Source organism: Stenella coeruleoalba, assembly GCF_951394435.1.
Source record: "Stenella coeruleoalba genome assembly, chromosome: 18".
NCBI classification, from domain to species: Eukaryota; Metazoa; Chordata; class Mammalia; order Artiodactyla; family Delphinidae; genus Stenella; species Stenella coeruleoalba.
In genome coordinates, this window is record NC_137164.1 from 13,733,496 (window position 1) to 13,747,449 (window position 13,954).

At 37.9% G+C, this 13,954-nt stretch overlaps 1 protein-coding gene across 1 annotated transcript in view; it reads left to right on the plus strand.

Annotated features, from left to right (window-relative positions):
- Window positions 1–13,954, plus strand: part of FREM2 (FRAS1 related extracellular matrix 2) — a 153,629-nt gene that overhangs the window by 68,776 nt on the left and 70,899 nt on the right. The window contains exons 3-4 of the mRNA XM_079902635.1: window positions 645–791; window positions 7,482–7,712. Of these exons, the coding sequence (XP_079758761.1) occupies window positions 645–791; window positions 7,482–7,712 (378 nt within the window). The remainder of the gene's footprint in view (window positions 1–644; window positions 792–7,481; window positions 7,713–13,954) is intronic.

Below are 13,954 nucleotides of genomic sequence, written 5' to 3' on the forward strand. Positions count from 1 at the left end.
AGAGAGATCACACACATTTTCTCCTGATAGACCGCCAGCTCCATTTTGGTGGGAAGGTGGGAGGAGAAAGCCTTATCTTCAGAGTAGAATGGAATCAATGAAAAGACCTGTCTGTTTGCTTTAAGGAATGGAGTGGAATCTAGTGGGGAAGGGAGGTGGAGAAGGGATATTTGTTTTTCCTTAAGTGGTTATAATTAAAGCCTTCCACCCAATTGCTCAGTGAACCAGAAAAAGGTATTTGTGAAGTTGTGTGTGTGTGTTTAACATCACAGAAGAGCCCTGCAGCTTTCTTTATAGAAAAACTTGCTCTCCAGCGGCACCTTGTGGGAAATGAGTCATCCTGCAACTTGGATACTTGACTTGATGATTTAACAAAATTGCTTTTGGTAGTTCTGTGTTCCTTCCCTCTGACCCACTTCCCCTGCTAAAGATCAAGGGATTTTGCAAAGAATTATGTCAGTTGTATTTCTGCATAACAGTCAGTGAACAGTAAGATGTATCTTCATGTATGTATCCTAGATTGTGAATCAAACCAAGTAGCTAGAGTGATTCGTCATGTTGCATCATTAAAGTCGTCTTTGGAATGTCTAAGGTTATTCATTCAAGAAACCACTAATTCGAGGCTTTAAATTTTTGTTTTCCAGGTGGAAACAAGTTAATCAAGCAGCAGTTTAGTCTGAATTGGGCATGGATCTCCTTTGAAAAGGAATATTACATGATCAACGAGGACTCCAAATTTCTAGATGTCGTGCTTAAACGTAGAGGTTATTTGGGAGAGACTTCCTTTATAAGTAAGTTTAATTTGCACTTCTGTCTCAAAATCCCATTTTTCTAGCAAAAGTTCATAATTTTACTATGATTAAAAATGTTGGGCTTCCCTGGTGGCGCAGTGGTTGAGAGTCCGCCTGCTGATGCAGGGGACACGGGTTCGTGCCCCGGTCCGGGAAGATCCCACATGCCGCGGAGCGGCTGCGCCTGTGAGCCATGGCCGCTGAGCCTGCGCGCCCGGAGCCTGTGCTCCGCAACAGGAGAGGCCACAGCAGTGAGAGGCCTGCGTACCGCAAAAAAAAAAAAAAAAAAAATTTAGTTTTCTGCTCTAGTTTTAAAGCTTAGGGAGATACTGACAATTAAAGGTTCTTTACTAAAGAAACATGCCAAAAGTTTAGTGCTGAGGCTAAATCAAAGAGACAAAGGCTGAAAAAATAGGAAGTATGTAATCAAAATATATACCTCTTCAAATCTTCTACCTACATATGATATTTCTCCGATATAAAATAACTTTACAAAATGACAGTAATAGCTCATAAATTAAAATAACTTAAGTGTCACTAGATCTTGGAATAGGCTTAGGCAAATCTGTAATTTATAAGATAAAATCCTGCTGAAATATAAATTTATGAAGGCTACTTTAATACTAAGTAAGCAAAAAACTGTTCAGTGATCTATTAGACATTGAAGTGTAAGTTACTATCTGTTTGTTGCGTTTGAATGCTCTGGTAGGTCACTAAAAGTTTCAAAAACCCTAACACTACATAAGAGCGCTACATAAAAGATAAATGTTGTAACTTTTCTTCCCAACAGTAAGGTGTTAAATACTAATCCTTTTCTGCTGCCTTACCCTTTTAAATAAAATCAACAAGGACCTACTGAATAGCATAGGGAACTCTATATGGGAAAAGAATCTGAAAAAGTTTGGATATATGTATATGTATAACTGAATCACTTTGCTGTACACCTGAAACTAACACAACATTATAAATCAACCATACTCCAATATAAAATAAAATTTTTTTAAAAAAGAGTCAAAAGCAAATGAGTAAACCTTTTTTCATCTCCAAGCTCACATTCAATTTCATGTAAACATAAAATAGAGAAAAGTAGGTATATTAGTCATTTGAAACAGTAATATAATCAGCACAAAATATTTGGCATGGTGATGAAAAATAATAGCACCCCAGGTGATTGTATTATTTTTGGTACCGTGTGTTATATAGACATCTAGGCTGATAGAATTTTCATGCGGTGAAAGAGATTTCTTTGTATCAACTAAGGTAGGAATCTAGGAAAATGTTGGCAAAATAAAAAGCTGATAACCCGGTGTTTGTTTCCAAAATGATTATTTGAAATTTTACTGGTCCATGAAATTCAAAAGCCTTAAACAGTAGATCCCTATCAACACACACACACACACACACACACACACACACACACACACACACACACACGCATATTCTACACACCATACTTTTGCCATGAACTCTATTCCCACCCACCTGCCATGATTTCCACTGATGCTGGGATGCTGGATATTAATTATCCCTTATTTCCAAAATGCTTTTTTGTTTTCTAACTTTAGATGAGGGTTTTTCACATTATGCTTTACTGACCCCTCAAGGCTCCTCTGGCTTCAGGGGTGCGGGTCCACCTGCACACCCATCTGGCAGCTCTGCTTTTATCATCTTTATTTGCCTGTGCCTCTTTGTAGGCGGTCATTTACAATCTGTGTTTAACCTTCTAAAGCACGGTGAATGCTCTTATTGCCCTCAAAGAGGCGTGTTCTTTCTGCGCACACACGTGTGCCCTTCAGATCAGGAATTTGATTCTGCCTTACGTATTGTCAGTCAGAGATGCACCTTAACTGTGCTTTGTGCTTGAAAATGTAGCAGATAATTCACAGGGAAAGTAATAACTAAAAGACAGAGCACCTTAGCAATTCTTAAGGATGTTTTCATCTATTTGCGTTTTACCTAAATTCCCACTCCTAGTGAGTATATTTAGTTATTCACTCACATACGGCCCCTTGATAGCAATGGGAAAGTTAATGGTTGAAAAATATTTTTAAAACTATCTTTTCAGATTTTTCTCTCTGTTGCCATTTTTTAAGCTGAATGCTAAAATATTGAACGAGCCTCTTTTTCTCTCCCGAAGTTATTTTTTCCATGAACTATTATTTCCTTCAGGCGTGGAGATCATTCATAATTCTAAAAAGGCTCTATAGTGCTACTTGGTTAAGCTCACAAGGTTACTTAGTAACCCAGGGTGATAGAAAGTTGGAAAGACTTCTGTGTGTGGCCCATACCCATCAATCATTGAAGATGGTAGTAGAATTCATGCTAGGACTGGGAATGGAAAAGTCAGGTTAAAGCCAAGGGTAGCCCTGGAGAAGTTCTGCAAGGGCTATGTTTCGTATTACTGTTCCCCTACAACCTCCAATTTCATGTATGGAGGTTTGAAATTAGATAGCTCGTATTATAGCTAAAGACAGAATATCATTTACCTTCAGGCACACAGTTAATAAATCATGTATTTTGTATATGTATTTTCTCAGAGATAATTGTTGATTTTATAACCATTTTAACCCCTTAATAAATTAAATATGTATTTGCATCTCACAAAAAAATTTCAGTTTCAAAGATCTTATTGCTCCCGGTTACTGAACACACATTAAACACAAGATATTCCACTAAGCACATTAAGTACTTTACCCATCTCTTTTACTCTTTACAATCTTTTTTATTTTTTTTTAATTTTTAAAATAAATTTATTTATTTATTTTTGGCTGAGTTGGATCTTTTTTGCTGCACACGGGCTTTCTCTAGTTGCGGCGAGCAGGGGCTACTCTTCATTGCGGTGCTCAGGTTTCTCATTGCGGTGGCTTCTCTTGTTGCGGAGCACAGGCTCTAGGTGTGCGGGTTTCAGTAGTTGTGGCTTGCGGGCTCAGTAGTTGTGGCTCACGGGCTCTAGAGCACAGGCTCAGTAGTTGTGGTGTGCGGGCTTAGTTGCTCCGCGGCATGTGAGATCTTCCCGGACCAGGGCTCGAACCTGTGTCCCCTGCACTGTCAGGTGGATTCTTAACCACTGCACCAACAGGGAAGCCCTCTTTACAATCTTTTATTCACTGACTCAACTAGTATTTTCTTGAGTGCTTGTTACGTGCCAGACACTGTGCTAGGTAATGGACTGTGAGGTGATAATAATGATAGCTAATTTATTGAGTTATTATTACAGGCCAGCCCTGGTTCTCAACACCTTACATAGTCAACCCCAAGAAAAGTGGGTCATTATATCCCCCGTTATACAGGTAAGGAAACAGAAAGATTGTCATATCCCCAAAGTTACATAGCTACTAAGGCCAGAAGTGAGATTTGGCTCCAGGGCAGATTCTCTTAACTACCACCCCACAGCACTTCTTAAATCCTCTGCAACTGAGGAAGTTAACTTGCCTATGATTTCATAGCCGCTATGTGGCAGAGGTAGGACTGAAGTCTAACCTCTCATTCCAAAGTACCTTGCTTAACCCCCATACCATTCTTCCATGCCACAGGAAGAGATGCAATTGTAGTTTCATTTAGTAAATCAAAGTAATATGTTTTGTTTAATAATTATCTTTGAAAAAAGAAGCATAAATTTAAGCCCAGTTTATAAGCCTTTTAATTTCCAGAATTCTTTTTCCCCAATATAATAATATTTTTGTAATATGTATGCTTTACTAGCTGAATATTTGTATCTCCAAGTAGGAGCAAAATTTTCGAACATTGAGTGTGTGACTGTCTTGTCTACCAAGTAGACAAGTATGAACTAATCTGTCTCCTTCACAGTCTATACACCATTTCTTCATCCTTTATTAAAATTGGGCACCTATGTAAGAGTGCCTTGTGGAGGTATGATGTATTTAGTATGTATCTACCCACCCTCAGATCTTAATGCACATAAGACTTACATGGGGATCTTGCTAAAATGTTGGTTCTGATTGAATAGGTCTGGGATAGGGTTTGAAATTCTGCATTTCTAACAAGCATCCAGATCCGGTCCATGCTGCTGGCCCATGGACCACACTTTTAGTAACAAGGTAGACTAGCCCTGCACTTAGAATAGGTACTATGTGTTAATTATGAAAAGGGAATCTTTATTTTTGACCCCAAGTAAATTTAATATTCCATCATGGTCTTATTGTACCTTTTAAAAAAGATGGCATGCCCTTCATTGTTTTCTCATGTTTGAGAAACATACCAAACAGTTTAAGACAATCTTTTTCATAAAATAGAGCTGCATTCCTCTTCACCTGACGAATCAATGATATTGTCTATTTATACTTCACATTCAGTTGGGAATCTCTTTCAAAATCCACCACAAAATTACAGAAACAACTGAGATTTGGCTTTGCAACTTATTTTTTATTTAGGTTGGATGATTTGATTATCAGTTAGAAGTATGACTAGTTGGAACTAGTGGACACTCCTTGTATTATACGGAGTCCTTTTGGTTTTTCACTGCCTTTTGAATCTCCAGGAAAATAATGCATTGTTGATGAAACAAAACAAATCGGAAAAGTGGGCAGTAGCTATCAGAGTCCAAATAATAGATTCTTTTGCTGGTCGTACCACTGGGGATAAATGGGTCAATGAGCCGCGTGTGTGCTGGAACCTCAGAGAGAATGATTCCTTTCATCATCACCTTGGCAGTGAATTGTGGTGGATCCAAGAGGTGTTGACAGCCACTCTGTGTGCATTAGGAACCAGAGAGCTAACAGGAAGTCTGCAATGCTCAACAAGATACGTAGTGCTGAAATTCCTGGTTCTGTGCCCTTTTTTCTCTTGCCATTCAGTAAATTATGCTTCACCTCCTATTGAAAAAAAGGAATATTTCTGAGATCTATAAGACAGAAATAGTTTAGTGAAATATTTATCTTCATCTTCATTTTAAGATGAAATAGTCAGTGATATATTCAGATGAAGAAATTAAATATTCAAATTAATCTTGCAGGGTGGATGAATTGGGAGATTGGAATTGACATATATACACTGTTGATTCTAGGTATAAAATAGATAACTAATGAGAACCTGAAAAAAAACCCAAATAAATCTTGCATAAGCACCACAGGACAGAGGTTTTATCTGTTCTGTCTGGCTCACAGTAGGCACCCAATGAACATTTGTGATTGAATGGATCTTGGTCCAGTTTCATTTCTAGTTTGAAGAACAAAAGGGCATTTTCTGAAAATAAGATAATTTTTTTCAGTTAAGTGAGAAATGGTACAAAGAATTTATTTTCAGACTTTTTAATTCTAATAGGCACAAGATTTTATTTTTCTCTTTTTAAATCTTTCTACCAAATTCTCTGAAAATGCCAATATTTTTGCTTTTTGTTTTTTTACATCTTTATTGGAGTATAGTTGCTTTACAATGGTGTGTTAGTTTCTGCTTTATAACAAAGTGAATCACTTATACATATACATATGTTCCCATATCTCTTCCCTCTTGCGTCTCCCTCCCCCCCACCCTCCTATCCCACCCCTCTAGGTGGTCACAAAGCACCAAGCTGATCTCCCTGTGCTATGCGGCTGCTTCCCACTAGCTATCTGTTTTACATTTGGTAGTGTATATATGTCCATGCCACTTCTCACTTTGTCACAGCTTACCCTTCCCCCTCCCCATATCCTCAAGTCCATTCTCTAGTAGGTCTGTGTCTTTATTCCTGTCTTACCCCTAGGTTCTTCATGACATTTTTTTTTTTGAAAATGCCAATGTTTAAAGGAATATATTTGAAAATTATTCCATTAACTTGTATCATTAAGAGGTTCTGATCAGTACTTGAAAATATACTAGAACAAATACTAACTGCAATTTTGTAATTTTTCTATGATGTTGAATTTGTTGACTCTTACTCATTGCTTTATAGATCATATATCTTATGATTTGAGTATGTGGCATAGTAATGGCAAATAAAGATGCTCTTGTAATGTACTTAGAGACTCAGGGATCCTTTAACCTTCCCAGCTAACTGAAATGGACCTTGAGTGAACCAACAGAGTACTGCTCATAATAACCATATATATTTAGCTCTCCAATTCTCTTCGCGTGGCTTCGTGGAATTCTGGAATGCTCCACAAAGAAAAACCTGACAATAGTCATGTTGACAAACACTGAATTAGATTTTTTAAGGGTCCTAATTCCATTAAATGTTTAGAGAATATTATAATTTTTTATTATCGTGCTTGGCCATTTACAGCTCAGATTATCAAAGAATTCTTTGACTCACAGAGTCTCTTGCTGGCTTATATTTTCTAGTTAGAGAATTTTTCTTAAGTTTTTAAAATATAACACATGCAATACAACCCATGCAAAAAAGTAAATGTGAAGGGTTTTTAGATCGTACGAATTTGTGGGTGTGAGACTATTTCAGAATGTGAGCATCGATTTCCTCGGTCCTGTTTTACAAGTGGTTCTAACACAAACTTAGCTCAAAGAATATATAGCAAAACCATAATGGGGCAAGAGTAGAACACAATCATGGACTGCTTAACACCTACAGTAGAACACTTTTACTGTAAGACCCATACCCAATTATCCATCTCATGGAATCAAGGCAGGATTTACTTTGCACTGCAGGATACAGTGACACACAAAAAGTTAACAACAAGGAAAGCCTTAATAACCTAGTTGAAAATGAAACAAAGGAAATGATATTGTGTTTCTGTGAAGGTATTGGCTCAAGAGATGGGACTGCAAAAAAAGACAAAGACTTCAAGGGCAAAGCACAGAAACAAGTGCAGTTCAACCCAGGCCAGACCCGGGCCACGTGGAGAGTGCGGATCCTGAGTGATGGGGAACATGAACGGGCCGAGACCTTCCAGGTGGTTCTCTCAGAGCCCGTGCTGGCTGCCCTGGAATTCCCTGCAGTGACCACAGTGGAGATCGTGGACCCAGGAGACGGTAAGAGCTACCATCAACTCAGTGGTGTTGTCACTGTTGGGTTTTTATGACAAAACACCTTATAAAGGAGGTTTTAAATTCAATGTTTGGATTTTCCATAGAGAGAACTTTCTAGATGAATGGTTCAGTATTCTCAGATATGCTGATGGGAGAGAGAACCCAAAAATTAATGAAAGGAAGGGATATTTTTTCAAGTCAATGAACTACAGATACACCTAGGATTATCAATATGTTCTTTCTCTTATTATAATTTTATCCTTCAGAACCGACGTCACTCACCTCATTTTTCTAGAATTATTTCATGACTTTTTAAAGTCTTTTAAATGTGTTTTAAAATGTCCTTTAAACAAATGCTTTAAGAATTAGACCATTTGGGGATTAATTTGTTCTCCATATAACACTTTATTCAAATTTCTTCATATATTCACCAGCCAAAACTTTTCATTCTGCCATATGTTTCCACATTTGTTACATAATACCCACCAACCCACCCCCTCTCCTTGGTGAAAAATACCTTGCATCATTGCTCTTAATTTCTATTAGATCATGTTTTCTTGTCAATGCACACCCTTAGCTGATGTTGGTTAAAGTGAACCTCACTGATTTGAGTGTAAATTGACCTTTCCCTCCCCTGCCACACTCCTCCAGTCCTGACTTGTCTCGGTGCAGCCAGGAAAAAAAAAAGGTTGAATTGGCCTTTTGAGGGCTGGCATTTATACAAAGCTTGGTGAGCCTCTCTAAAGCTGAAATCCTGTCAGAAGACAGACGTGACTTTCTTTTAAACCGCCAGCCTATTTATTTCGTTAGTCAGAAAACTCTTAAATGTTCTGTGAAGATACAATCTACCGAGTACGTGAAACGGAGACATATGTGGAAATCTCTGGGTTTAACAACTGAGCATAATTAAGGAGAGAGGATAAGAGAACCGGAGCTCCGGCTCTGTTTGTTTAACTAACATCTCTGCCTTTAGTTGCCTATGAACTTCAGTTATGTTTATCATTTCCGTTAAAGAACAGGACGGAAATGTTAATTAGCATTTAATTACATTTAATTTTATCTGCATTATCTAGGAATAAACAATTAAATTTTCTTCTAGTCCTGAGTTTGGGGTAAGTGCTAGCGTAATAAAGCTTTTCTCTCTTTTGAACAAGCCCATGACGGCTTTAATACATATAAACTGGCCCATTAGTTACAGTTTGTTTGAAGCCATTTCTTGATGTTTTATTTGCCCATTGGTATAATTGCCATGCTTGACCTCAGGAATAGGACACTTAAACTCATTTGTGCCTTCCTGTTTATAAGCCCAGAGTGACACACAATACTCCCTACCCGTAATAAGTCTGAGAAGTGGGATTTTAAAAACAAATACACACAATACACACACACACACACACACACACACACACACACACACACTCCTTATATAATGTATACTGTTGAAGGCTGCCTAATTAAAATTTGCCACAATTTTATTTTATGTAATGGTCACCTGAGTTGTCTTGGCATTTTCTAGATGAAGTTCAGCCCTATTCATCCCAGGCCATGATCGTCCCTATGATGGCTGACAAGTGTTCTGGTACAGCAGATGCCTAATATAGTCCATGTCTTGTTGAACATCAGCGGTCTTGAAATGACAAGACATGGGTTTGTTTCACAACTCTACAATTTATAGTTGTATGAGATCTAACATCGAATCAAATGGCTCTTATGAAGATTTAGTTTCCTAATGCACACAACAAGGAAAATTAATTATTCTCATGTTGCAGCATTCTTAGGAAAGAGTTCCATACAACATAAAGCAAAATACAAATATTGTTGTTATTTCTAATAGCATAAATACAATGTTAGATTTTTTGTTGTTGTTTATTTTTTGCCATTTATATATATTGTCTATTATTTTCAATGTTAGATTTCATATTAAGAGATTAAATAACCTTTTTTCTTTCCACAAAGGATCACTTTCCCAACCATTTCAAAATTTTGATTATTTCTTTCTACACTTGCTTGTAACTCTTCACGTGTGAATTCACTAGCTCTAGGAACCATTGTGCCTGTAAGCTCTCCCTCTGCTGCATATTAACTCTAGGACATGTTATGAGATTTTTTTTTTGCATGTATTAAAAATATATCCAGCTCACACTTCTGCTGGGGACAGCACTGTGTATTGGGGATGCAAAGATAATAGGATACAGTCCCTTCTATCAAAGAGCATATGGTCTAACAGGAAACAGAGCCCTGTAGATAAGTTATGGCGGCAGAATGTGATGTAGTATCAACACAACAGAGAATGAACAGAGTGTTACGGGAACGAGAGGGGGAATAATCAACTCTGCTTTATCTTAGGCTGGGAACTGCTTTTACTTATTAGCCAGTTTATATAAACACATGCAAGTACACACTTGTGCCAGTACTTACCAGTAACTGGTACTGATAAGGATAATAACTGAAATTCATCGAGCACCTGCCGTGTGCCAGACAGTGTACTTAACACATTATATACATTCTTTCATTCACTCCTTTACCTCACTGCCTTTCAGTCATACGTACCGTTTAACTTGATGTTTATAGGATGCTCTCAATTTCACATGAGACAAATTTTAGAACATTTGTTCCCAAATTTTATGACAAAAAAACTTACGAACATAACCTTTCTACACACACACACACGTATACATCCATCCATCATGGATCCTCACATGTTCATAATTACACTCTTATAATACTCTCCCTCGATTTATGTTTTTAAATTACACAGTCATGGCTCAGGTAAAGCTTTTTAATGACTATGACTTTATTCAATAAATGAGTATCTACGTCTACCGCAAAAATAACAAACACCCTTAGGTGCTTATTTACTTAACTCGACTCAACACTCAGTGCCCATATGGGTGCTCTGTAATGCTTCTCCTGCCTCCAGATGTCTGTGACTCTCTGATTGGGCACCATGGCTCTGTCTATAATCAATAAAGTTGACTCCTCTCTAAAGATTGGTGCAGTCGTTGTGTTTTCCTGCATCATCTGTGCAAGAGTGCAGCCTGACTCGAGGAGCAGACACCAGTGAGAGCCTGGTGCAAGTGCACCCCATCCCCCTCCCTCACAGCCCTGGACTGGCCATGGGTAGAATGGAACCAAAGCTCCCAAATGGCCACACACAGATCTCACAGCTATGCTGGGACCTGCCCCTGCCCATCCGGGAGGGGCCACCCGAGCGCAGTTCAGCTATCAGATGGGGCTTCGGAAGCCCACATTTTTGTCCAGAACAGACTTATTTTGTTGCATAAAAGTGGAGACTGAAAAGGAGCTTTTGGTACTGTTCAGCAGAATGCTGTTGGAGCACAGAGAGGGAATACAGCGTTCTGCCACGATTATGGAAATCAGTAACTTCCTAGGCAGATGGGTTTAGTCCTTGATTAAGTAAATCAGTCAATTCAATTTCCTCATCAATTGAAGCCTGGGGTACAAAGAGAAAAACTAAAATAAGCAGAGAACAGACTGCGGAGCAGAGAGGTAAGCCTCTCTGTGTCGCACCCCCTACGCCTCCAGGTGTTTCTGCAGCCTCAGGGTGCGCACCCGTGGAAAATCTGCTACTGTTATGAGTTTTACCTCTCTCCTTCATCCTCCTCTGTCACTTTGCTGTCCTCCTCGTTTCACTTTGATTCCACAATCTCCATCTTTTGCATATGCCCATAGAAAGTTCCAGCTGGGAGGGGTTTTTAAGTGCATGAAATGTTTAACTCCTTTTCTGGATGAGGAACCCAAGAAATTGGGCCACCTTTTAGCCTCTGCCTAAGTCAACCACTTGAAAGCTGTTTTATTTGGTTTTCTTTTAGAATCGGCAGAGATGGGTGACATTACATTTCATTTCAGGGGATGGGCACTCCTCTGCGAAATTCCATTGAATGGTTAACAGTTGTCTTCTGTTAAAAGATCCGCTGCCACTAGGCTGGATTGTGATCAAAAGCAGACAGCAGATTTCCATAAGACAAGAAGGGCTTTGAGGAGATTTCAGATCACTGTTATTCCTCCTGCCCTGTTTTCTAACCCAACTCAGAGAAGTCCGACAGGATTATTCCTTAGGCAAAGGGTTTCATAATAATCATCATACCAATCTACCACACTGGAGTGCCCACTGTGAGCCAGACACTGCATTAGGACCTTTACAGCCTTATCTCATTCCAACCTTATGTTTACAGCTCTGCAGTTTATATATCAATTTCCAAATGAAATCTCTGAGGCTCAAAGAATTTATTTTCCTAAAGTCCCCCAGCTAGTAAGTGCCAGAGCCAGTGTTTGAACAGACAAATATATACACACATATGTGTATATATATACACACACACACGTATGTGTATACACACACACGTATATATACACATACATGCGTATACACACGTATATGTGCACATATGTATACACGTGTGTGCACATATATGCACATACATGTATATGCGCGCACGCGTGTGTATGCGCATATGTATATGTATGTACACCCGTGTATATACACACGTGTGTGTGCATACACACATATATGTATATATATATACACACACACACATTTCCTCCAAAGCTCTTCTCTTTCCTGAGTTATACTGTTGCCTGTCATTTCACATGAAGAAATAATGAAATCATATCCAAAATCATAATTAAACAGTATATTCTGCCATAACAGCATTGTTTCACCTATTCTTCTATATAAAAAAGTAATTCCTTTTATTCTTATTCTATTATCTTTTGTCTTTATACATCAAGCCTCAAATATATGAGTATAGGTGAATAAAAGCAAGTGTTCTAGGAAAATAATCAAGACCACTTTAGCCCTTGCATGATGTATCTGTGTTTATTGAGCATCTGCTATATGCCAGGAATTCTGCTAAGAGCTAGGGATATATGCCCGAGTGAAGAACGCACACTGACCCTGAAGCATCATATCACTCAGTGATTACATTCCACTAAATAGTTACCTTTAACAATACGGATGCTATGTGTTACGATAAGGGGAGCAATCACGGTGTCCACAGAAGTATCTAACCTGGGATGAAGATTCTTAACTTTCTTCATACTAGGTTCCCTAACCGTGAGAAATTACACCATCTTTCCTCACTCTTAGAAGCATATAGGGATTAATTAATATAAAACACTTTAATTTCTGGGAAGAGGAAAATATGAAGAACTAAAACTTTTGATTTCATATAAAGATCCCTTTCCTTTTTTACTGTGTGTCATTTCTAACCAGTAAAATGACTTTTATGTACTTTATTAGGAGAACACAACCTTAAATATAGGTATTTGAGTACAGATACCTAACACAGATATCTGAAGCCTATAAGTATTTTATGCAATTGTTTAGTTTGTACACTTGAAGTATCTGCAAACTTCTGATTGAAGTGGGCTCATTCTGATATTTTAATGATGTCAAAACATAGCCACGAACTAGTGGATTAAAATATATGATCTCTAATCGTTTTTGGCGGGACCAGTTTAGGTTAATACTATATAATGTATAGTAGAGAATAAACATACTATTCTAGAGGAAAATAGAGCTTATATCTCAAGAACCCTAATCTTATCGGAGACAAAGAAAAGGCAAACTTTCGTGTGCTGAGTGAGCCAAACCCATTTCATGAGGTAGAATTCAGATGACATAGGCTGACTAATATATGAAATTCAAATATTATTACTTTTAAAATTTTGTACCATCGGAAATGTTGACATAAAGAGATCACTGGCTAGGTGATATTTTGACATGAGTGTGCTAAAACGGAAGGTCCAGAATTAATGAAATGATAGTCAGTTGCAGCTGATGATACCAAAATGATAAAGCACGCAAGAGCTTCAACTTCAGTCAGTGTCAAAGCTTTCTTCTTTTTGAACGCTATTGCTGTGCAGCATGGGTCATTGTCTTAAGAGAAAGAAAAAGATATTAAACACTTGTTCAAAGGACAAGCACACATTTGTACATTTTTGGCCCCAAAAAGGTAGATAAGGAAAAAGGTGGTACAAAGTAAAACTATTTCAGTGATGGAAAACTTTCCAAAATTTTCTACATTCACAAAATAAAAACATTCAATGATATGAACAAAGATTACTCAGAGTTTCACTCTAACCAAAGTATTAGCATAGTGCTTCAGAATAATTTTTGGACCTCATGGTATCCTGATGTGAACTTGTAACACTTATTGTCATTGTGACTTAGATATGTTTTCATTATTCTGTTCTTTTAAGTCCCTGTTAAATTAGCCTAT